The 22,879-nt window shown below is 44.1% G+C and overlaps 1 protein-coding gene across 2 annotated transcripts in view; it reads left to right on the forward strand.

The window, feature by feature from the left end:
- Positions 1-22,879, forward strand: part of RGS6 (regulator of G protein signaling 6) — a 305,215-nt gene that overhangs the window by 231,180 nt on the left and 51,156 nt on the right. For both annotated transcript variants that reach the window (XM_073350673.1, XM_073350672.1), the window contains exon 14: positions 6-192. In XM_073350673.1, coding sequence (XP_073206774.1) covers positions 6-192 — 187 coding nt within the window. The remainder of the gene's footprint in view (positions 1-5; positions 193-22,879) is intronic.

The following is a 22,879-nucleotide window of genomic DNA, read 5'->3' on the forward strand; positions in this document are numbered from 1 at the left end:
AAAAGGTTTTGGTTGGCTGTCCAAGATCTCAAAAGACAATCTTTGCAGGATGTCGCCACCAGAGTGGAGGAAATCTGGCAAGAGTTTCTATCTCCAGGGGCACAAAGCCCTATCAACCTGGATTCTCACAGCTATGAGAGAACAAGTCAAAACGTCCAAGATCCAGGGAGATACACTTTTGAAGATGCCCAGGTTTGGATTTTGATTTTATGACTAGTAGGAAACTAGTAATTAAATAGCTAGTTTTATGATAACTCCTTATATTTTACTATGGCATCATTATCCACTTAATTTTAAGAAAAAAAGAGAGGTGCAGTTGGAAAGGACTTCAGTGATTTCAGCTCAGGCAGGGTGAACTGTATTTCTCTAAATCTATTGGCTTTAAGAGGCTAATACTCCCCTGGAAACAAAGATGTTCCTAAACTGACAAATCTACAAGGAGTGCTAAGTTGGAGCAAAGTGTCTGGTCCAGGCCATGGACAGGGTTAGTTACCAAGTTGGCGTCAAGAGACAAGTAGCGGAGTCGGTGCTGTGCCAGGTCAGGATACCAGGAAGTCAGGATTAGACACCAGTTACAGAGAGGAGGAAAGTAGTGAAGTTGGGGATAAGTCAAGAGATGGAGCCTAAGGTTCACAATAAGGCAAGGCCTGGAGCGGAAGCAAGCAGGTGGTCTGCATCATTGCTCACACAGCTCCCTGTGATGGCTTCCTGGTTTATACACTGGCATAGGCCAATCAGAGGGCTGCCATCCAGGCCCCACTGGATGGTACTTCCTGAAGTGTCTAGATTCACTGGGTTCCCTCACAAAGCCCAGTCTGAGCTCCTGGTGGCAATGTAAAAGCGTTAGCATCCTGGAACCTCCATGGTCTCAAGTTCTAGTCCCACAGGTGCTTATATCACCCGCCCTTCAGGCTCCCCCTCAGAGTGGTGCTGGTCCAGACTTGTTGGGGTGAGTCCTTTGGAACTCCCTCACCTGGAGCATGGACAAGGGAAGCACATTCTCAGGTGTGCTTTTTGGGACCATTATCTTCCCAGTTCACAAGATAGTACAGGTGTCCACATGTCTATTGGACATCGAGGATGGCATGCACTTCGAACTACTCGTGACCCTGGATTTTGACTGGTGGTGGTGTGGTTTGATTGGGGAAGAGATTATTAGTATAGGGCTTCAAAACGGAAATATAAAAAACTGCATGTATTTTGGGGGACTGGAGAAGCTGTAGTATAAAGGTAACCAAGTTGATCTGTTGTCATATCTGGAAGGGTCCCAGCTGAATGTGGCAACCTATAATTTGAGAAGAAGAGGCTCTAACCGGAAGAGGCCTGGGTTGGCAGTGCTATATGAAAACTCTGCATACGGCAGAAGCATGGAGCAGTTATCCCGGTGATAGTTCATGAAACATCTAAAGTATTCTAGTACTTGGTTCACCCTTTCAGTTTGCCCATCTGTTTGGGGATGGTGCATGGGGAGGTAACTATGCAGACATCCAGTAACCAGAGCACTACGCACCAGAAGCAAGAGGTAAACTGTGGGCCTTGGTCTGAAACTATGTGGTCTGGAAGTCTGTGAAGATGAACTATGATTTGCATCAGGAGTTGGGCAGTATTCTCAGCAAAGGAAAGATGGTTGCAGGGGATGAAATAGGCCATTTTAGTCAGACGGACTATGTCATAAATACAAAGGGAAGGGTAAACACCTTTAAAATCCCTCCTGGCCAGAGGAAAAAGCCTTTCACCTGTAAGGGGTTAAGAAGCTAGGATAACCTCTCTGGCATCTGACCAAAATGACCAATGAGGAGACAAGATACTTTCAAAAGCTGGGGGAGGGAGAAACAAAGCCTCTCTCTCTGGTCTGTGTGATGCTTTCGCCGGGGACAGAACAGGAATGGAGTCTTAGAACTTAATAAGTAATCTAGCTGGAGATGCGTTAGATTCTGTTTTCTTTAAATGGCTGAGAAAATAAGCTGTGCTGAATGGAATGGATATTCCTGTTTTTGTGTCTTTTTGTAACTTAAGGTTTTGCCTAGAGGGATTCTCTATGTTTTGAATCTAATTACCCTGTAAGGTATTTACCATCCTGATTTTACAGAGGTGATTCTTTTTATTTTTTCTTCTGTTAAAATTCTTCTTTTAAGAAACTGAATGCTTTTTCATTGTTCTTAAGATCCAAAGGTTTGGGTCTGTGTTCACCTATGCAAATTGGTGAGGATTTTTATCAAACCTTCCCCAGGAAAGGGGGTGTAAGATTTGGGAGGATTTTGAGGGGAAAGACGTTTCCAAACGGACTCTTTCCTAATAATAATAATACCAGTTAGACGTTTGGTGGTGACAGCAATAAAGTCCAAGAGCAAAAGGTAAAATAGTTTGTAACTTGGGGAAGTTTTAAACTAAGCTGGTACAAGTAAGCTTAGGATGTTTTCATGCAGGTCCCCACATCTGTACCCTAGAGTTCAGAGTGGGGAAGGAACCTTGACATGGTGGCAGAGCGGTGGGATTAACTTGAAATCATTTTGAGATCAATTTGAGATTTTTTAAACCAGAAGCACAGATTGGAAAAGGAATTTTTTTTTCCTTTGGGCTGCTGAAAAGCAGGTTTTTGGCTGAAAGCAGTTAGAGGGGTTTTTTTTCTCTGCTTTGGGGCCAGAGCAGAGACAAAAGGGAATTGTCTTTTGTGAGCTGGAGTGTTCTCTACCTAAAGGCAGGGTAGTTAACCTCCTGCAGGGAAATTCACCAGTCTTCACAGACTAGAAGAAGTTTTTTTTTTTTACCTAAGAGCAACTAGAGGGTTTTTCTGCCTATTTGCCTGGAGACAAAGGTTAGGGGTTTTGAGGGTTCTTTTTGGTTTTTTGTTTTTGTTTTGGGGAGGGGGGTTGGATTTTTCTGTAGGCTGACAATCACTATCAGAATATAGGTATCATATTACAGCACAGCAAAATATTACAAGACAAGCTTTTTTGTTTGTTTGTTTGTTTTATTTCTAACTCTTGGGTGTAAAGTTAGTTAAAAACAGAGAGGTTAGGATGACAGACTCCACGTTTCAACAAAAGCTGGAATTAGCCAGATTTGAGGCTGAGGAAAAACAAAAGGAACATGAAAGACAGATAGATCTCATGCGGATGGGAATGGAGGCAAGGGCCAAAGAAATGGAGGAGAAGGAAAGAGAGAGGGAGCATGTGGAGGAGGAGAAGGAAAGAGAGAGGGAGCATGCACTGGAGATGGAGAGGGCAAAGGCTCAGCAGAATATACCAACAAACCCTAGCAATCCTTCTCCAGATACTACTTCCCATCCCAGAAAGTTCTCCACCTACAAGGCAGCTGATGATACCGAGGCCTTCTTAGAAAACTTCGAAAGGGCCTGCCTTGAGTACAGCATCTCTACAGACCAATAGATGGTAGAGCTGAGGCCGCAGCTCAGTGGACCCTTAGCTGAGGTGACGGCTGAAATGCCTAAGGAACACACAAACCAGTATGAACTGTTTAAAACCAAGGTGAGAGTCAGAATGGGGCTAACACCCGAGCATTCCTGTTGGCGGTTCAGAGCCTTAAGGTGGAAAACAGACGTGTCATTTACCTGACATGCCTACCACATTGTGAAACGTGGGGATGCCTGGATATCAGGAGCAAGTGTTAAATCTCCAGAAGATTTGCCCTTCCTAATGCAAATGGAGCAGTTCTTAGAGGGTGTTCCTGAGGAAATAGAAAGATACATCCTAGATGGGAAGCCCAAAACTGTAATCGAGGCGGGGGAGATTGGAGCCAAATGGGTGGAGGTGGCAGAAAAGAAAAAAACTGGTCACAGTTGGAGCAGAAGGGGCAACCTCAGACCACACCCTACTACCAGGTGCAGCCCAAGGCCCCACCTACCCACCAAGGAACCCTCCAGCCACCTTATCGTCCCACCACACCATTCTCCAGCAACCCCCCTCGCCCCAGTCACCCGTCATCTGGATGATGTTTTAAATGTAACGAGCCGGGGCATGTAAAGGCCAACTGCCCCAAGAACCCCAAAAGATTACAGTTCTTTGCACCAGAATCACACCAGAGGTCCTCAGGCCCAGATACCTCCCAGATACACTCGGAGCGGAGGGAAACTGTGAGTGTGGGTGGGAAGAAGGTCACCATGTGGAGGGACACTGGAGCACAAGTGTTGGCTATCCATGCTTCCTTAGTGGATCCCAATTTAATTGACCCAGAGATCCAAGTGACAATTCAACCCTTCAAGTCCAACTCTTTCAATTTGCCTACAACCAAGTTTCCTGTCCAGTATAAGGGCTGGTCAGGAACGTGGACTTTTGCAGTCTATGATGATTATCCCATCCCCATGCTGTTGGGGGAAGACTTGGTCAATCATGTGAAGCGAGCCAAGAGGGTGGGAATGGTCACCCGCAGCCAGGCTAAATAAGCCATCATGCCTAGCTCTGTTCTGGAAACTTCTACCAGGACCCGGTCAGAGGTGATGGACCCGGACACCAGGCCAGTGTCTGCAACAGCAGTAGTGGATCCAATCCCAGAAACCCATACAGAGCCAGAACCGAAACTGGCAGAACAACTAGCACCAGACCCATTGCCAGAACTGAATCCAGTACTTGCAACCCCAACACCAGAGGGCCCCACCAAAACTGAACCAGCAGCAGCCGATAACCCTACACAAGAGGCTCAGCTGGAGCCTGAACCCCAACATAGTGCACCAGCGGAGAGCGGTTCACAGTCAACGGAAACAGCCCCATCCCCTACATCTCTTCCAGAGGGACCAAGCCTAGGTCCACAATCCAATGAGGAACTGATGTCTCCAGCATCAAGGGAACAGTTTCAGACCAAACAGGAAGTAGATGAAAGCCTCCAGAGAGCTTGGACGGCAGCCCGGAGCAACCTTCCACCTCTCAGCTCTTCTAATTGATCCAGGTTTGTTGCAGAAAGAGGACTTTTATACAAGGAAACTCTTTCTGGTGGACACCAGGAAGACTGGCATCCTCAGAGACAGTTGGTAGTTCCAACTAAGTACCGGGTCAAGCTCTTGAGCTTAGCTCATGATCACCTGTATGTGGAGCCACCAGAAAAAATGGGCAGTCATGTGGGAGGTCTTGAGGTGGCCAAAATGATCTGCCAGCAGAATGCTGTAGCACTGTCATAGCACCTCCATGTCACCTTGGACATATCTGCTTCCTCTATAAATGGGCGAGTCAGATCGGGATGTGCCAGATTTGTGACCATGGTGAAGGCTGGTCAAAAGCACACTGGGCTTCAGCCAAACAAGTGAACCAAACAGCTTTATGAAGGATGGAAGTCAGAGGGTGGGGGAGATATTTGTTCAGAGAAATTGGTGGTGAATTGCCTATAAAAATTTGCAAAAGTCCAGGAAGCATTGAATTTCTCAGTGGGTCCGGGATTCTGTCCAGTTGTGCAGGTCCATCTGAATACCCTCTGGGGAAATAATGTAATCCAAAAATTCAATGGTGGACTGGTTGAAGGTACGCGTCTGTAGTTTGGCATACAAATCATGCGTCCAAAGCCTCTACAGGATGGACCAGCCATGATGGTAGTGCTGCTCAGTGCTGCTACACCAGTATATCAGCAAGGCATATGATCAGGTATTGGTGCAGAATGTTCCTGATCACATCATTTACAAAATGTTAAAACTTTGTGGGGGCATAGGTTACACCAAATGGCATTACTAGATATTCAGCCTGCCTGTATTGGGTATAAAGAACAATCTTCCATTCGTCCCCATGCCTTATGCATACTAGATTGTACATTTCTCAGAGATCTAATTTAGTGAAAATGCTGCATTAACACTGCTGTCAGCTGTGATGTATTTTGGACCATGACTGTAGAGTAGTGCTTTTTATAAGGTTAGGAGAGGAATCTTCAAACTTGAATCAAATGCTTTATTCCTCTGTATCTTGGTCATGAGTCAGAAGGGGTGTGTGCAAAGGTTCCAAGGCAGACTCCAGCATAAATTAAAGCAGCCTGAAAGCAGTTTTTATAGCAGGAGATTAACAATGCATACCTTTTTCCATCAGCCATACCCCAAAACAGATGACCAGGAGCTGTGGCGTCTCTGTGTCACCTGCAGATCCCCTTTAAGCAGGAGAAATTGTGATGGGAAAATATAGCTCAAAGTTATTACAGCACAACAAGAGTGAGTGCAAAAGAAAATTATTACAATAAGTAGAATTATTGTTAAGAAGTCCATCTTGCTTTCAATAAACTTTTAATTGGAAGAAGATGGCAGAAAATCTAGACTTGGACTGATCAATTTCAATTTTAATTGCTGCCCAAAGGGAGCTAATCAAATCAAATGGGAGTTACTAAGACAAGTTTTAGTTAAATGTGGTTGCCTCCTGATAGATTTTGATTCCACCACTTGCTGTTGCAGTAAATGAAAATATTCCCATGACCAAGAGATTCAACGAGTCAGAGGTGCTCTCCTGTAATCTCCTGTATTCGAGTTGGAGATCAAATCCTCTACCTACAAAAACACTCCAAAGATAGAATTCAGAGTGAGTTCATGGGGATCATGTATCCAAGTTAGCTGCTTGTGCACTGTAGATGGCTTCTAATAGTTTAAAGCCCTTAGAAAGCCATACCACTAATTTCTGAGTTAATTGGCAAATTAACTAATGAGGCTAAATAATGAGAAAAAGCAGACATAGGAGGTAACATAAATGCCATATGCCTAGTGGAAAACTAGACTGACTATTGGAGCTACCATGGATTCACCCTGGAGAAAGGCAGATTCTGTTTGCACAGCCAGCTTTCACAGGAGCTCAGTCTGAAGATGGCTGCTTTAAGATATGGTATGTGCTCAATTGGAGCCTCATCAGTGTAGGCTCCACATAGCATACCCTGAGTACCCTAACTACATCCCTTCCCTGGTCAGCATTGCCCCCTTGTGAAACTGTGTTGGCTGGCTCCAAAGTCCTGGCATGTTGTGGGCACCTTTCCATTATCTGAGTGTACAGGCACCAAGATCCCATGAGAGTTCAACACATCACATTCCTGTAGTGTAAGCCAGACAGAATCAGTCAAAACATACCAACGGCAGGGAGGCAGAAATGTGACTGTTATGTTAAAACTACACAAGACAGGGGACAGAATAAAACTATGTGAAAGTCTTGGTATAAGGAGAAACAAATTCAGTTTACCAAACAGTGCATTCATTAAATGCCGATGACTTCGAGATGCTCTAAGAGGGGAGAGAGGGTTGGCTCAGCTGAGAAAAAAAAAACACTGTATCTGAATTAAGAAAATAGGAAAAGGTGACCATGGAGTAGTATCTTGCCTGCATGCTGAACTGTGAGATGACATCCGTACAGAATTCCAGGAGCACACTGGAAAAACAGAGAAGAAATGTTGGCATAGGAATAAAAGGGAAGGAAGTAATATGACAAAATGTGCTTCAAACTACTGAACACATGAAGACCAAAAAGTCAAACTATAGCATATTATTGTTATAATTCATTTATATAACACTGTATATGTACACAATGCTTTACAGAACATACCTTCCCTGCACTAAGAACTTATACAGAAAAGTTACGACCACGCAGAACAACAAGGGAGGTTAAGAAAACATTGTAGATGAGCCCAAGGCAAAACCTCTTGATCCAAGTCCCACTCCTACCTCCGTTTTCAGTGGGGTTGAATTTTGCTAATGACCCCTAACTTTATACTGAGCTGAACAAAAATCTTAGATCCAAACATCCTTGAACTTCGGAGTACTTATAATCTAGATTTAAATTTTAGATAAATTTAGTGTGCATTACAGTGGTCCCAATAAAATAGATTTAAGCATGAGTAAGGATTTTGCCACCTTTGCCCCATTCAGTTTTGCTAACATGACTCAATCCGGCCCTGCGAAACTCCCCCCATCTGATATTTTACTCATGTATTCCCACACTGCTCTGTTTATGCACATCCATCCTGCCTTGTTGCACCTCTTGCTATTCCAGTCACATCCCAGGCCCCCATCCATCTTTGCCAGTACACTTAAGACCTGTCTAGCCCTGTTCTATGCTATTCCACTCCTGAGCCCAGCTCCCCACTCCCACCCTGATACTTTTACAAGTGCACCTCATTCATCTGCACAACCCCCATTGCTTATTCTTCCCTGATCCCCTATATACACAGCTATGCTAATGCTCCTCAACCTTGATCTGCAGCATCTTTTGTTATTCCAATCCTGGTCTCCTCTGGAGGAGACACTGCCAATTTAAATGATTATTTTCTGCTCTTAGACAACTGTCCACTAAGCAAAAGATTGTAACGATCAAAACAGTGTTCACTTGGGACTAAAGCAGCTTTTAATACAAGGACACCATAGGGAAAGGTCAGCTCAGTTAAACCAGTGCACCACTTAGCAAGTTCTAAACTCTCAGAACAGGTATCGGCATCATTGAGCAACCAGTGTGAGGCCCTAAGACATGACGCTGCCAGGGTCAGCTTTGGAAAGTAAATAGGTACCAAACATCCCCCTTCTGCAAATGAAGCTGCTGATCACCAACCCATTTCTTACTTGAGGTAGAAATAGGGGCTTGATTATGTGACACACAAGCTCTACTTTCTCCTGACATCCTTTTGAGTTTTTTTTAATAAACTCCATTTTATTTTATTTTTCAAATTTTTATTAGGTTCCTAGCCAGTTGAAATGTCCTCTACCATTCAGAGAGCCATTGATCTATGTTCCAGTCTCACAGGCCATGGCATTGTGAACCAATATCACAAGAATGCGCTGAGTTTCCTGATATTAATGCTTGGTTGTAGGACATTTCCTGGTAGATTCTGGAGCCATGCATACTTTAATAGAATGTGCCACAAAGTTGCCCTTGAGGTTTCTTTTGTGTATGGTTAGTTGGACTTTTTTTGTTTGTTTTCTGGTTTGATAAACCAAACAGCTATTTTAGATTTATGTTCAATTACCTGAGGTAATCAGCTGTTGTTTAATATGGAGATGGTTTAGGGAAATTCAGTTCTGATCTCAGCTCAAGTAAGGGTTTAACTGTACTGCTCAGATACTTAATTCCAAAGCAGAGTTAGATCATTGTGCCAGACTCCATCTGCTCAGACTAGAGGTGCACTTGGCCCATGAAGTTTGGATCCAATTCCAGATCTCAGCAGCCCCAAATTTGGATCCAGTTTGTTCTGGCACATTATAGAGATAGGAACTTCTACAAAATTTTCAAGGGATCAGCCTTTCATTTTGATTCCATCTTTAGCTGAGACTATTACCGTAATAATATTAGGACCATGTTGATCTCTGACATTAAAAGCAAACACTTAAAGGGTTGATGGAGATCTTCTCCACGTGTGAGCTCTCATTTTCCCTTCTCCTGAAAGCGAGAACCTCTGAGAAAGAGTGTGTGTGTATTGTTTGTTTGGTGTTTTCAAGCAAGGAAGAAATGAAGCAAGCAGATGAAGAGCAATGTATTTCATATTGCCCATTCAGTAGACAGATCTCTTTTTGATGGGTCTTGAGTAGAAATGATTGGAAGAAAGGAAAGTTTAAAAATAATAAACCTTTGCAGAACTGTAACATCTTTTGTACAAAACCCTCAAGGCACTTTACAAACAATTTAATCATGTATTTCAACCTCCACTCATGTAGCCAGCCCACATACACACTCACTACTGTAAAGGAAAATAAGTATTATCCCCAGTCTTCAGATGGGGAAACTGAGCCAGTACAGAGAAGTTTAGAGATTGGTCATGGTCACAGAGCAAGTTAATGACAAAGCATGGAACAGAACTCAGGAGTCCTGACTCAGTCTTTTGCTGTTATCTCCAGACTGCATTCTGCTAATTAACATTCTCAGTTATTAAACTTTTTGTGATATCCTTCTACGGAAGAGACTGTGCACAAACCAGGTGTAGAGTTCTCCCTTGCTCCTTTGTCTGTGTCCAGCTCCTTTGGGCTGTAGGGGGCAACACTTCCTTCCATTTCTCTCCAATTTCTCTACACAGGTGTGGTCTATTGTGATTGTAGAAATATAGTCCCCCCCAGAACCCTCACCATGTCTGTCTGTCTGTTAAGCTTACATTAATATGCAGATTAAAGGATGAATAAATACCCTGTGGATTTCACAGAGCAGCCTATGACCAAACATCATGAATCTAATGGGGGACCATCTTCAGGTGAACAATTAAGTGTAGCAAATAGTGAAAATCAGGAAAGTGAAGGTGAAGGGTTAGATCTGAGTCCCTGTTACTGTAGAAGAAGAAGACAAAAGATACCAACCAGGGTTCTGCACAGTAGAAGGTATTCAACAACTAATTCTTTCAGTTTCCTGACTTTTTTAAAAAGGACATGTGTGCATGCTACAAATCTTGAAGTAATTCATGGTTTTGAAATTATTTTCATTTTGAATTTGTTGTTTAGTGTCCATATTTTGTGACTGAACTGATGGACTTGAAATCTCATCAGTTCATGACAATGACATATTGTCATGAAGTCTAAAATGACAGCCTTTGTCAAGCTATTGTCTCTCTGCGGGATGAGACCTCAATGATTGACTCCCTTCCGGTACTGCACAAGGGCGTGGGGTTAGGAAGAGGGCATAAGGAACAAGCTCCCTCCTTGTACATTCAGTAATATAGGTCTCTCCAAAGCACATGAGAATGAGATGAGAAGTACATTGGCCAATGTGTTTGTCCATACAGCATTTCCCCAAGGAAGAGTAGTCTGCAGAATACTGAGCATACTAGCTTCCTGTGCCACAAACAATAGCAACTCCTCCAGGATGACTCAACATACAACTTCTGAAGCCAAAATCTGATCTGAAATCTGTAGTCAGAGCATACAAACATATGATATGATACTTTGCAATAACTTGTGAATAGTACAAATCTACCCATGGACCCAGCATGTGTTCTCCATTTATCTCCAAAAGGACTGACATAATTTATCACAGTAGGGACACCTTTTTTGTATGTAGCCCCTGCCATTGACATGTTGTGTGATATTTGCTATTGTAGGCTACTTCCATAGGGCCACTTCTGCTGCAGAGGGACTCCAAATATCCCTGCACACAATGAAACTCAGCTTTGTAGTAGCGTTCTCTTCATGGGAACGTGAAAAGGGAAGTGGCAGATGGATTGGGGCTACAGCAAAGTCTTGAACAGTAAGTTCAAGAACCTTGTGTATCAGCTGGACAACATGTATGGGGATGCAGTGGCCTATAGCTACTACTATAGTTTATGGAGGCTTCACTATGCAGTGTTTCCTGGTTGAAAGGGGATTCCATTCCCTGCAAAGCCTGCCTCCTCCATGAGGCAAAGCCTGTTCACTCAGGTTTTTTGCCAAGGACCAGGATTTCACCATATTGTGAGAATCAACTTCTTAGTAATGATCATTGCTCTCAAAACCTAAAGCTGCTCATATGACATTAGAATACTGAGTCCCCTCCTGTCTCCCAGGAGAGCTGTTTTTATATTTAGCTCTAAATCCTCCTATAGTACAAAGCTGACCTCTGGATTATACTGAATTCCAGAACTCTACACCTTTGTATGCTCCCACAATGAGCATGTAAAGAACACCTAGCAGTTTTGCACTTCCACCATATATTTGAGGGTGAAAAACCAATTATCACATAGATTTCCAATAGCTCTGATGCTAAAGATATGTTATATTACCATCTATACATTATAAACTAACCGTAAAGCTTTACATTGCATTTCCAACTGTGGATCTACAGGGATAAACAGTGGATTCCTCTACATTACTAAAAATGAGCTCTGAATGCTTATGGTTGTTTCTTTTTCCCCATCACCACCTTACTGTACCTTCATCCCAATGTTTATTGCAGTCATGGTTTTATGCTTTTCTAGTTTAGCAAAGAGGTAAATCCATATTATGATCTAATTACGCATCAGTTGTTAAATAACAGTATCACTTGTTTGAGTGCAAAGGAAAACCAACAGCTAAAACTTCAGATGTAATTTATTGTGTCACTTAAATAACTTGAGAATGGTCAAATAGATTTTTCTCAAATTTTCCAAAGCAGTTCACTCTCAGGCAGACCTTTTGTGTCAATTACCAGCCTGAAACATTTCTTTTCTAAACTATAAATCTCTAAAAATCTAGGGCTCCAACAGAGTCTACAATGATCATTTAACCGTAGCAATGCTAGCTAGCACCACTCTAGTTAACCAGGGGGCTCAACCAGGGAACTTTGTAATTTTGATATAGTTGGTACATGCAGACACTGCTAAAATGATTACACAAAGGTAGTCTGAAAAGGGAAAAAAGGGAAGAAAATTGAAAATGCAATGGAAACAAGAAAAAAACAAATGCAGAAGATTGGGGGTTTTTTGTGTGTGTGCTGCGGAAGGCTAAAGGTATTTTGAATTAAAACCCTTTGAGTTTTTAATGGGTGTGTCATAAATATAAAGGGAAGGATAAACACCTTTAAAATCCCTCCTGGCCAGAGGAAAAACCCTTTCACCTGTAAAGGGTTAAGAAGCTAGGATAACCTTGCTGGCACCTGACCAAAATGACCAATGAGGAGACAAGATACTTTCAAATCTGGAAGGGGGGAGAAACAAAGGTTCTCTCGGTCTTTGTGATGCTTTTGCCAGGACCAGAGCAGGAATGCAGGTCAGATCTCTTGTAAAGGGTTAATAAACAATCTAGTTAGATATGCGTTAGATTCTGTTTTGTTTAAATGGCTGATAAAATAAGTTGTGCTGAATGGAATGTATATTCCTGTTTTTGTGTCTTTTTGTAACTTAAGGGATTGTAACATAGAGGGATTCTCTATGTTTTGAATCTGATTACCCTGTAAGGTATTTACCATCCTGATTTTACATAGGTGATTCTTTTACTTTTTCTTCAATTAAAATTCTTCTTTTAAGAACCTGATTGCTTTTTCATTGTTCTTAAGATCCAAGGGTTTCGGTCCATGTTCACCTATGCAAATTGGTGAGGATTTTATCAAGCCTTCCCCAGGAAAGGGGGTGTAGGGTTTGGGAGGATTTTTGGGGGAAAGATGTTTCCAAGTGGGCTCTTTCCCTGTTATATATTTGTTAGACGCTTGGTGGTGGCAGCAATAAAGTCCAAGGGCAAAAGGTAAAATAGTTTGTAACTTGGGGAAGTTTTAAACTAAGCTGGTAAAAGTAAGCTTAGGATGTTTTCATGCAGGTCCCCACATCTGTACCCTAGAGTTCAGAGTGGGGAAGGAACCTTGACATGGTGGCAGAGCGGTGGGATTAACTTGAAATCATTTTGAGATCAATTTGAGATTTTTTTAAACCAGAAGCACAGATTGGAAAAGGATTTTTTTTTCCTTTGGGCTGCTGAAAAGCAGGTTTTTGGCTGAAAGCAGTTAGAGGGGTTTTTTTTCTCTGCTTTGGGGCCAGAGCAGAGACAAAAGGGAATTGTCTTTTGTGAGCTGGAGTGTTCTCTACCTAAAGGCAGGGTAGTTAACCTCCTGCAGGGAAATTCACCAGTCTTCACAGACTAGAAGAAGTTTCTAGAGAGACAGAAAAAAAACCCAAGAGGCTGCTCACAGGACAGCTATGGAGGCAAAGGAAAAAGAAATGGAGGAAAAGGAAAAAGAGAGGAAGCATGCTGAGGCAGAGAAGGAAAAAGAGAAGAAGCATGCACTGGAGATGGAGAAGGCAAAGGCTAAGCAGAATCTGCTGGATAACCCTAACCATCCTTCCCCAACAATCCACAAATGGGAGCGACTATGTCCACAGTATGATGAATCCAGTGATATTGCTGAATATTTTCTCACCTTTGAGAGACTGTGCACTCTCCATAAAATTCCTGAACTTCACAAGATGACCACATTGGTTGCAAAATTAACTGGAAGAGCTCTGGACATATTCAATAAGATGCCTATTGATGAGGCTTCTGACTATAATAAATTCAAGGATTTGGTTTTAAAGCAATTTCAAATTACATCTGAAACGTACAGAGTAAAATTTTGAACCCTTAAGAGAGGGCCTGGTCTAAGTAATGAGGCTTATCTAAACCAGATGAAGGATCTGTTAGGTAAATGGGTCCAAGGAAGGGGTGTCACTAGCTTTGACGGAATGTGTGATTTGATAGCTCAGGAGCAATTCCTGAATATGTCCAAGGAGGAAATAAAACAGTGTTTATGGGATAAGGAAATGGATTCAGCAGAGAGTCTTGCTTCTTATGCTGATCGATACGAGCAGTCCCAGACTGCCAGAGAGGCAGGGCAAGCCGGAACAAAACGGGAGGAGGGAGGAGAGAGGAACAACCCTGGTTGCAGTTGGAGCAGATACCAGAAGGGACACCCTTAGACCACACCCTACTACTGTGGGCAGCCCAAGGCCCCAGCTACACACCAAAGAATACTCCAGACACCTTATCGTCCTGCCACACCATTCTCCAGCAACCCACCTCGCCCCAGTGACCTGTCAGCTGGACGATGTTTTAAATGTAACGAGCCGGGGCATGTAAAGGTCAACTGCCCCAAGAACCCCAACAGATTACAGTTCATTGCACCAGAATCACACCAGAGGTCCTCAGGCCCAGATACATGTCCAGATACACTTGGAGCGGAGGGAAACTGTGAATGTGGGAGGGAAGAAGGTCACCGCGTGGAGGGACACCGGAGCACAAGTGTCGGCTATCCATGCTTCCTTAGTGGACCCCAATTTAATCGACCCAGAGATCCAAGTGACAATTCAACCCTTCAAGTCCAACTCTTTCAATTTGCCTACAGCCAAGTTGCCTGTCCAGTATAAGGGCTGGTCAGGAACGTGGACTTTTGCAGTCTATGATGATTATCCCATCCCCATGCTGTTGGGGGAAGACTTGGTCAATCATGTGAAGCGAGCCAAGAGGGTGGGAATGGTCACGGGCAGCCAGGCTAAGCAAGCCATCCCACCTAGCTCTGTTCTGGAAGCTTCTACCAGGACCCGGTCAGAGGTGATGGACCCGGACACCAGGCCAATGTCTGCAACAGCAGTAGTGGATCCAATCCCAGAGACCCAGACAGAGCCAGAATTGAAACCGGCAGAACAACTAGCACCAGACCCATTGCCAGCACTGAATCCAGTACTTGCAACCCCAACACCAGAGGGCCCCACCGAAACTGAACCAGCAGCAGCCGATAACCCTACACAAGAGGTTCAGCCGGAGCCTGAACCCCAACATAGTGCACCAGCAGAGAGCGGTTCACAGTCAACAGAAACAGCTCCATTCCCTACATCTCTTCCAGAGGTATCAAGCCTAGGTCCACAATCCAATGAGGAACTGATGTCTCCAGCATCAAGGGAACAGTTCCAGACCAAACAGGAAGCAGATGAAAGCCTCTAGAGAGCTTGGACGGCGGCCCGGAGCAACCCACCGCCTCTCAGCTCTTCTAATTGATCCAGAGAATTAAAGGTTTGTCAGTTTACAGCCCAGGGAAGAGATGGCGCTGAGTGGCCTGAAGCTGTCACCTATGAAGGGAAAAGTGCTGGTGGCGTGGAAGAGGTGAACCTCTCCATGACCCTTGGATGTATGCAGCGACAGCAGATCAAGGAGCTGTGCAGTAGCTATGCGCCAATGTTCTCAGCCAGGCCAGGACAGACTGAATGGGCATACCACTCCATTGACACAGGTAATGCTCACCCAATTAAAGTCCAACCTTACCGGGTGTCTCCTCAAGCTAAAACTGCTATAGAATGGGAGATCCAGAATATGCTACAGATAGGGGTAATCCGCCCCTCTGGCAGTGCATGGGCATCTCCAGTGGTTCTAGTTCCCAAACCAGATGGGGAGATACGTTTTTGCATGGACTACTGTAAGCTAAATGCTGTAACTCGCCCAGACAACTATCCAATGCCACGCACAGATGAACTATTAGAGAAACTGGGACGGGCCCAGTTCATCTCTACCTTGGTCTTAACCAAGGGGTACTGGCAGGTACCGCTAGATGAATCCGCCAAGGAAAGATCAGCCTTCACCACACATGTCGGGCTGTATGAATTTAATGTGCTCCCTTTCAGGCTGCAGAATGCACCCGACAGTTTCCAAAGACTTGTAGATGGTCTCCTAGCGGGATTAGAAGAATATGCAGTCGCCTACCTTGACGATGTGGCCATATTTTTGGATTCCTGGGCATAACACCTGGAACATCTACAAAAAGTCTTTGAGCACAGAAGGGAGGCAGGACTAACTGTTAAGGCTAAGAAGTGTCAAATAGGCCTAAACAGAGTGACTTACCTTGGACACCAGGTGGGTCAAGGAACTATCAACCCCCTACAGGCCAAAGTGGATGCTATCCAAAAGTGGCCTGTCCCAAAGTCAAAGAAACAGGTCCAATCCTTCTTAGGCTTGGCCAGTTATTACAGGCGATTTGTACCGCAATACAGCCAAATCGCCGCCCCACTGACAGACCTAACCAAAAAGAAACAGCCAAATGCCATTCAGTGGACCGAAGAGTGTCAGAAGGCCTTTAACCAGCTTAAAGCGACACTCATGTCTGACCGTGTGCTAAGGGCCCCAGACTTTGACAAACCGTTCCTAGTAACCACAGATGCATCCGAGCATGGTGTGGGAGCAGTTTTAATGCAGGAAGGACCGGATCAAGAATTCCACCCTGTCGTGTTTTTCAGCAAGAAGCTGTCTGAGAGGGAAAGCAACTGGTCAGTCAGTGAAAAAGAATGTTATGCCATTGTCTACGCTCTGGAAAAGCTACACCCATATGTTTGGGGACGGCGTTTCCACCTGCAAACCGACCATGCTGCGCTACCGTGGCTTCATACCGCCTCAGGAAATAACAAAAAACGTATTCAGTGGAGTTTAGCTCTCCAAGATTTTGATTTCGACATCCAACACATCTCAGGAGCTTCTAACAAAGTGGCTGATGCACTCTCCTGTGAAAGTTTCCCAGAACCAACTGGTTAAAATCGTCCTTGAGATGTGGAAAATATTGTTAGTCTTTATATACTTGGTAGTATATTTAGAGGTGCATGTGTCTTATTAACTCTATTTTCTCCTAGAGCTCCAGGAAGAAATAACAGCCAGCATTTCACCCTATCTGTGATTTCAGGGGCATGTCATCAATATAAAGGGAAGGGTAAACAGGGTGTTTTTCTTTTAGGGTATAGTAAGGTTAGATCCTTCCTCCTGCTACATATTTCATGCATACTCTGAACTACATCTGCTACCAGCTCCTTCTGCTTCTGGTGCTGATGTGGCAATTCCTCCTACCTAATCTGAATCAAGTTTCAGTGCAGTTCTCAGTACTCGTTTAGACTCGATGGTGATCAGATAAGAGTGCTTATTAAGAACATTAAGTTCAGCAATGACACAGAAAAGGTTTAAATGTTGTAACTGACTCTCTTCCAGGGTTTGTTCTGTTCTTTTATTGCACAGAGCTTGCTGATGATCCCTGGGTCTGTGTTTGTGCTGTTGTGCTACAAGGATCCTGTAAGCCAGGGCAGGATTCCAGAGGACAAGCTGGAGGAATGTAATATGAAGCCTGTGGAACTTAAGTGGTGCACAGGCCTTGTGTAGATCCTCTGTTAATGGGGCAATTTTTTTATTCTAAAAGAATGTTTTATACTCCAAATGTGATAGAAACTGTACCTTAAAACATACAGGGTGTAGAGAATCTCAAGATGTGTCTTCGTCCATCCAAACAGCTACAGACAAGCATTAGCTTCTGCTTACTCCTAAATATATACCAGAATGTGGGGCACTCTCTATTAGCAAGGTAGAATCTGGGGCATATTGGAATGCCATCTGAGTTGGAAGGTTGCAAGAACATTATACTTGAGCCCAGAGCCTGCAAGACCTAAAAAGCTTGGACTTTGTGAAGATTTTGCACCAGGCAGGGAGCACATGAAATTTTGGATGGATGTAAAAAAACAACATCCCCACTTTTCAACCAGAGAAACTGCCCTTCTCTTGTACACACAATTCAGAGAAAATAGCTAAGATTTTCCACTAGAAAGGACGCTTTGAATGAAGAAAATGCTTGCTGAGCTCTATCAGGTACCCAGCCTAGAAGAGTGCATTATAAAATTATTTTTTAAATCACTCAGCCGTTTCCAACATTCTCGTCTGGTATTCCCAAGGTCCTGGTTGGCTGGTCGGCTGCCACCCTCTGCCCTAGTCAGGGTCATTGTACTTTGATTGCTTGGGGGAGGGAGAGACTTAAGATCTTGTTGCAACACATTGATTTGAAGCAGGTGCAACTTTGAGACAGCTTCTGCTATCTCATCCACCTCCCACATTCCCATCTGGATTTCCAACTTTGATATTTTTTTTCTTTCCTTTCTTGTCAAGAAAATTTACAAAGCTTGTCCTTCATCTCTTTCCAAAGATGTGGCATGTGAAGGGAAAACAGCAGAGGGGTGCTGCGTCTTATCAGGGTTTACTTCCCCACACTTCAGCTGTCAGCCGTAGCCGGGGTGTGATTTCCTTTTGGTCTCTCATAACTATGGTAAAGAAAAGTTCCCTGATTTACTACCTAATTGGTCCTTTGTTTTCTAATCCACAGAAGTGTCAACATTTTCCTTTTTAAAATTTACTATTTATTTTCACATTTACAGTGTAACATATGTTGCAACAGCAACTGAGCAATTATTTGCAAAATGTAACAGACATGATGTAAAGCTATGCACAGAGAATATGGAATGGCTGTACACCTCCTGCACTGTATAGTGTTCTTCAGACTTGAGAAGAGACAGAATTCACATGTTGTAAACAAAAAAGGGATACTTTATCCAGAATGCTGGATATACACAGACCTGTAGCTCTCAGCTGCTCAAATTCAGAGACTGGGGAGCAAAGACTGTTGTCTGGAGATACCGTACGGTCTCAGAGAGTAGAAGCAAGTGACCTGCACTACCTCTGGGATCTTTTAGGAGAAAGAGTTAACCTACAGCAGGGCTGTTCTGATCACACTCACTAGACCACAGGTGAGAGTGAACAAATGATACCTGTAGATCTAATCAGCATGAATACTTTACCTTAGTTCCTTTGCTAGAGGATGATAATTAACTATATGTATCATTCATTCTTAGGTATGATCATGTCACTCTATCGAGTAATGGAGTCATATACCCTGAAAAATCTAACCGTAAAACAGATTGTTGTGAGCATATCCCCTCAATGCTCCATTCTCCACACTTCAAGGTCTTTGTCCTGATACTCAAATTCCTGCATGAAATTGGCTCAAGGTACATGAGAGATCATCTCTGCATCCACAATCATAGCCTCCTGCAGCGGCTGCGTTCCATAGGAATGATGGAGCTGCCAACCCCAGGGAGACAGAATTTTCAGAGAGGTTCCCATGTAACTCAATACAGCTCACTACCCAAAGAGAGGAGAATGACCACAAAGACCTTACTGCCTTCAGAACAAAATGCAAAACTCTCTTCTTTTTGACTTCACTTTCCACAATTAGCTCTTCACATCCACAGGCACAAAAATACACCCAGGCTAACTGTTCATGTTTACTCCTACAGGTGGAGAAAGGGGGAGAGATCGTTTTGTGACTGTTTTAACACATGTGAGACACTGGTATTACTGTGACATGGGGCTTCATAAGTAGATAAATATGTGAGACTCCTGATATTAGGTGCACAGACCCAAACTAAGCCATCCTTGGGAGGGGAGATCAGCTTTGCTTGATATCAGATGCACAAAGCAAACCTCTATTTTCTCCATATTCCAGATTAAGAATATGTCCACACTGAAAAAAAAATGCATTCTGAACTCAAATTAACTAACTCGGGTTAATGCATCTTTTATCTCAGATTAGCAGTTTGAGTGAAAGCCTATAAAGGAGCCTGGGGTTGAACTCAAGCTGCTAACCTGAGTTAAAAGTCTCATTGCCCATGTCCTCACTGCTATTTTAACCCAAGCTTGCTAATGCAGGTCAGCTAACCTGAGCCGAGTATACCTTTTTTTGCAGTGTAGGCATACCCTAAGTGATTAGCTAAAGCAACATGAGCCACTACAATTCCAGCTGTGTCATCTAGCCAGGTCTCAGTAATGCATAGTAATTATTAAACAATCAGAGGATAACAGGGTGCTAAGGAATAGCCAACATGGATTTGTCAAGAAGAAATCATGCCAAACCAACCTAACTACCTTCTTACTTAGGGTTAGTGGCCTATTGGATGGGGGGAAGCAGTAAAGGTGGTATATCTGAATTTTAGTAAGCATTTTGACACAGTCCCACATGAGTTACAACAGAAATTCTTTCCGAGGTGTCTGGCAGGGGGTCTTGATGACATGCTCCATGTTCAACTGATCACCATATTTGGGGTGGAGAACGAATGGTCTCCCAGGTCAGATCGGCAGAGACCCTGGTGGGGGTTTCACCTTCCTCTGCAGTGAGGGACATGGGACACTTGCTGGTTTAAACTAGAGTTGAATGGTGAATTCTCTGTAACTTGAAGTTTTTAAATCATGATTTGAGGACTTCAGTAACTCAGCCTGAGATTATGGGTCTATTACAAGAGTGGCCTGCAATGTGCAGGAGGTCAGACTATATTAGTACGATGGTCCCTCCTGGCCTTAAAGTCTATGAATCTGAGAGACATTCTGATAAGCAAACTAGGGAAATGTGGTCTAGATAAAACTACTATAAGGTGTGTGTACAACTGGTTGAAAGATTCTTTCAAAAAGTAATTATCAATGGTTTGTTGTCAGACTGGGAGGATGTATCTACTGGGCACAGGTGCTGGAACTAAGGGTGCTGCTGCAGCCCCTGGCTTGAAGTGGTTTCCATCATATACAGGGCTTACAGTCTGGTTCAGTGGCTCTCAGCAACCCCACTATAAAAGTTGTTCCAGCCCCCCTGCTAATGGGGTCCAGTGGGGATCTATTTTGGGTCAGATACTAGTCAATATTTTCATTAATAACTTGGATGGAGGAATAGAAAGTACCTTAATAAAATTTGCAGATGACACGAAGCTGGGAGGCGTTACAGGCACTTTTGAGGACAGGGTTAGAATTCAGAATGACCTTAATAAATTTGAGTATTTGTCTGAAATGAACAAGGTGAAATTCAGTAAAGACACATGCACAGTACTACACTTAGGGTATGTCTACACTACGGAATAAGGTCGAATTTATAGAAGTCGGTTTTTTAGAAATCGGTTTTATATATTCGAGTGTGTGTGTCCCCACAGAAAATGCTCTAAGTGCATTAAGTGCATTAACTCGGCGGAGTGCTTCCACAGTACCAAGGCTAGAGTCAACTTCCGGAGCGTTGCACTGTGGATAGCTATCCCACAGTTCCCGCAGTCTCCGCTGCCCATTGGAATTCTGGGTTGAGATCCCAATGCCTGATGGGGCTAAAACATTGTCGCAGGTGGTTCTGGGTACATATCGTCAGGCCCCCATTCCCTCCCTCCCTCCGTGAAAGCAAGGGCAGACAATCGTTTAGCGCCTTTTTTCCTGAGTTACCTGTGCAGACGCCATACCACGGCAAGCATGGAGCCCGCTCAGGTAACCGTCACCGTATGTCTCCTGGGTGCTGGCAGACGCGGTACGGCATTGCTACACAGTAGCAGCAACCCATTGCCTTCTGGCAGCAGACGGTGCAAGACGACTGGTAGCCGTCCTCGTCATGTCCGAGGTGCTCCTGGGAGCGCCTGGGCAGACATGGGCGCAGGGACTAAATTTGGAGTGACTTGACCAGGTCATTCTCTTTAGTCCTGCAGTCAGTTCTATTGAACCGTCTTATGGTGAGCAGGCAGGCAATACGGATTGCTAGCAGTCGTACTGTACCATCTTCTGCCGGTCAGGCAAGACATGAGGATGGCTAGCAGTCGTATTGTACCATCTTCTGCCGAGCTGCCATGAGATGTGGATGGTATGCAGTCCTTCTGCACCGTCTGCTGCCAGCCAAAGATGTAAAAGATAGATGGAGTGGATCAAAACAAGAAATAGACCAGATATGTTTTGTACTCATTTGCCTCCTCCCCCGTCTAGGGAACTCATTCCTTTAGGTCACACTGCAGTCACTCACAGAGAAGGTGCAGCGAGGTAAATCTAGCCATGTATCAATCAGAGGCCAGGCTAACCTCCTTGTTCCAATAAGAACAATAACTTAGGTGCACCATTTCTTATTGGAACCCTCCGTGAAGTCCTGCCTGAAATACTCCTTGATATAAAGCCACCCCCTTTGTTGATTTTAGCTCCCTGAAGCCAACCCCGTGTCGTCAGTCGCCCCTCCCTCCGTCAGAGCAACGGCAGACAATTGTTCCGCACCTTTTTTCTGTGCGAACGCCATACCAAGGCAAGTATGGAGGCCACTCAGCTCACTTTGGCAATTAGGAGCACATTAAACACCACACGCATTATCCAGCAGTATATGCAGCACCAGAACCTGGCAAAGCGATACCGGGCGAGGAGGCGACATCAGCGCGGTCATGTGAGTGATCAGGACATGGACACAGATTTCTCTGAAAGCATGGGCCCTGCCAATGCATGCATCATGGTGCTAATGGGGCAGGTTCATGCTGTGGAACGCCGATTCTGGGCTCGGGAAACAAGCACAGACTGGTGGGACCGCATAGTGTTGCAGGTCTGGGACGATTCCCAGTGGCTGCGAAACTTTCGCATGCGCAAGGGCACTTTCATGGAACTTTGTGACTTGCTTTCCCCTGCCCTGAGGCACATGAATACCAAGATGAGAGCAGCCCTCACAGTTGAGAAGCGAGTGGCGATAGCCCTGTGGAAGCTTGCAACGCCAGCCAGCTACCGGTCAGTTGGGAATCAATTTGGAGTGGGCAAATCTACTGTTGGGGCTGCTGTGATGCAAGTAGCCCACGCAATCAAAGATCTGCTGATATCAAGGGTAGTGACCCTGGGAAATGTGCAGGTCATAGTGGATGGCTTTGCTGCAATGGGATTCCCTAACTGTGGTGGGGCCATAGACGGAACCCATATCCCTAT

Source organism: Lepidochelys kempii, chromosome 6 (genome assembly GCF_965140265.1).
Source record: "Lepidochelys kempii isolate rLepKem1 chromosome 6, rLepKem1.hap2, whole genome shotgun sequence".
Classification (NCBI taxonomy): Eukaryota; Metazoa; Chordata; order Testudines; family Cheloniidae; genus Lepidochelys; species Lepidochelys kempii.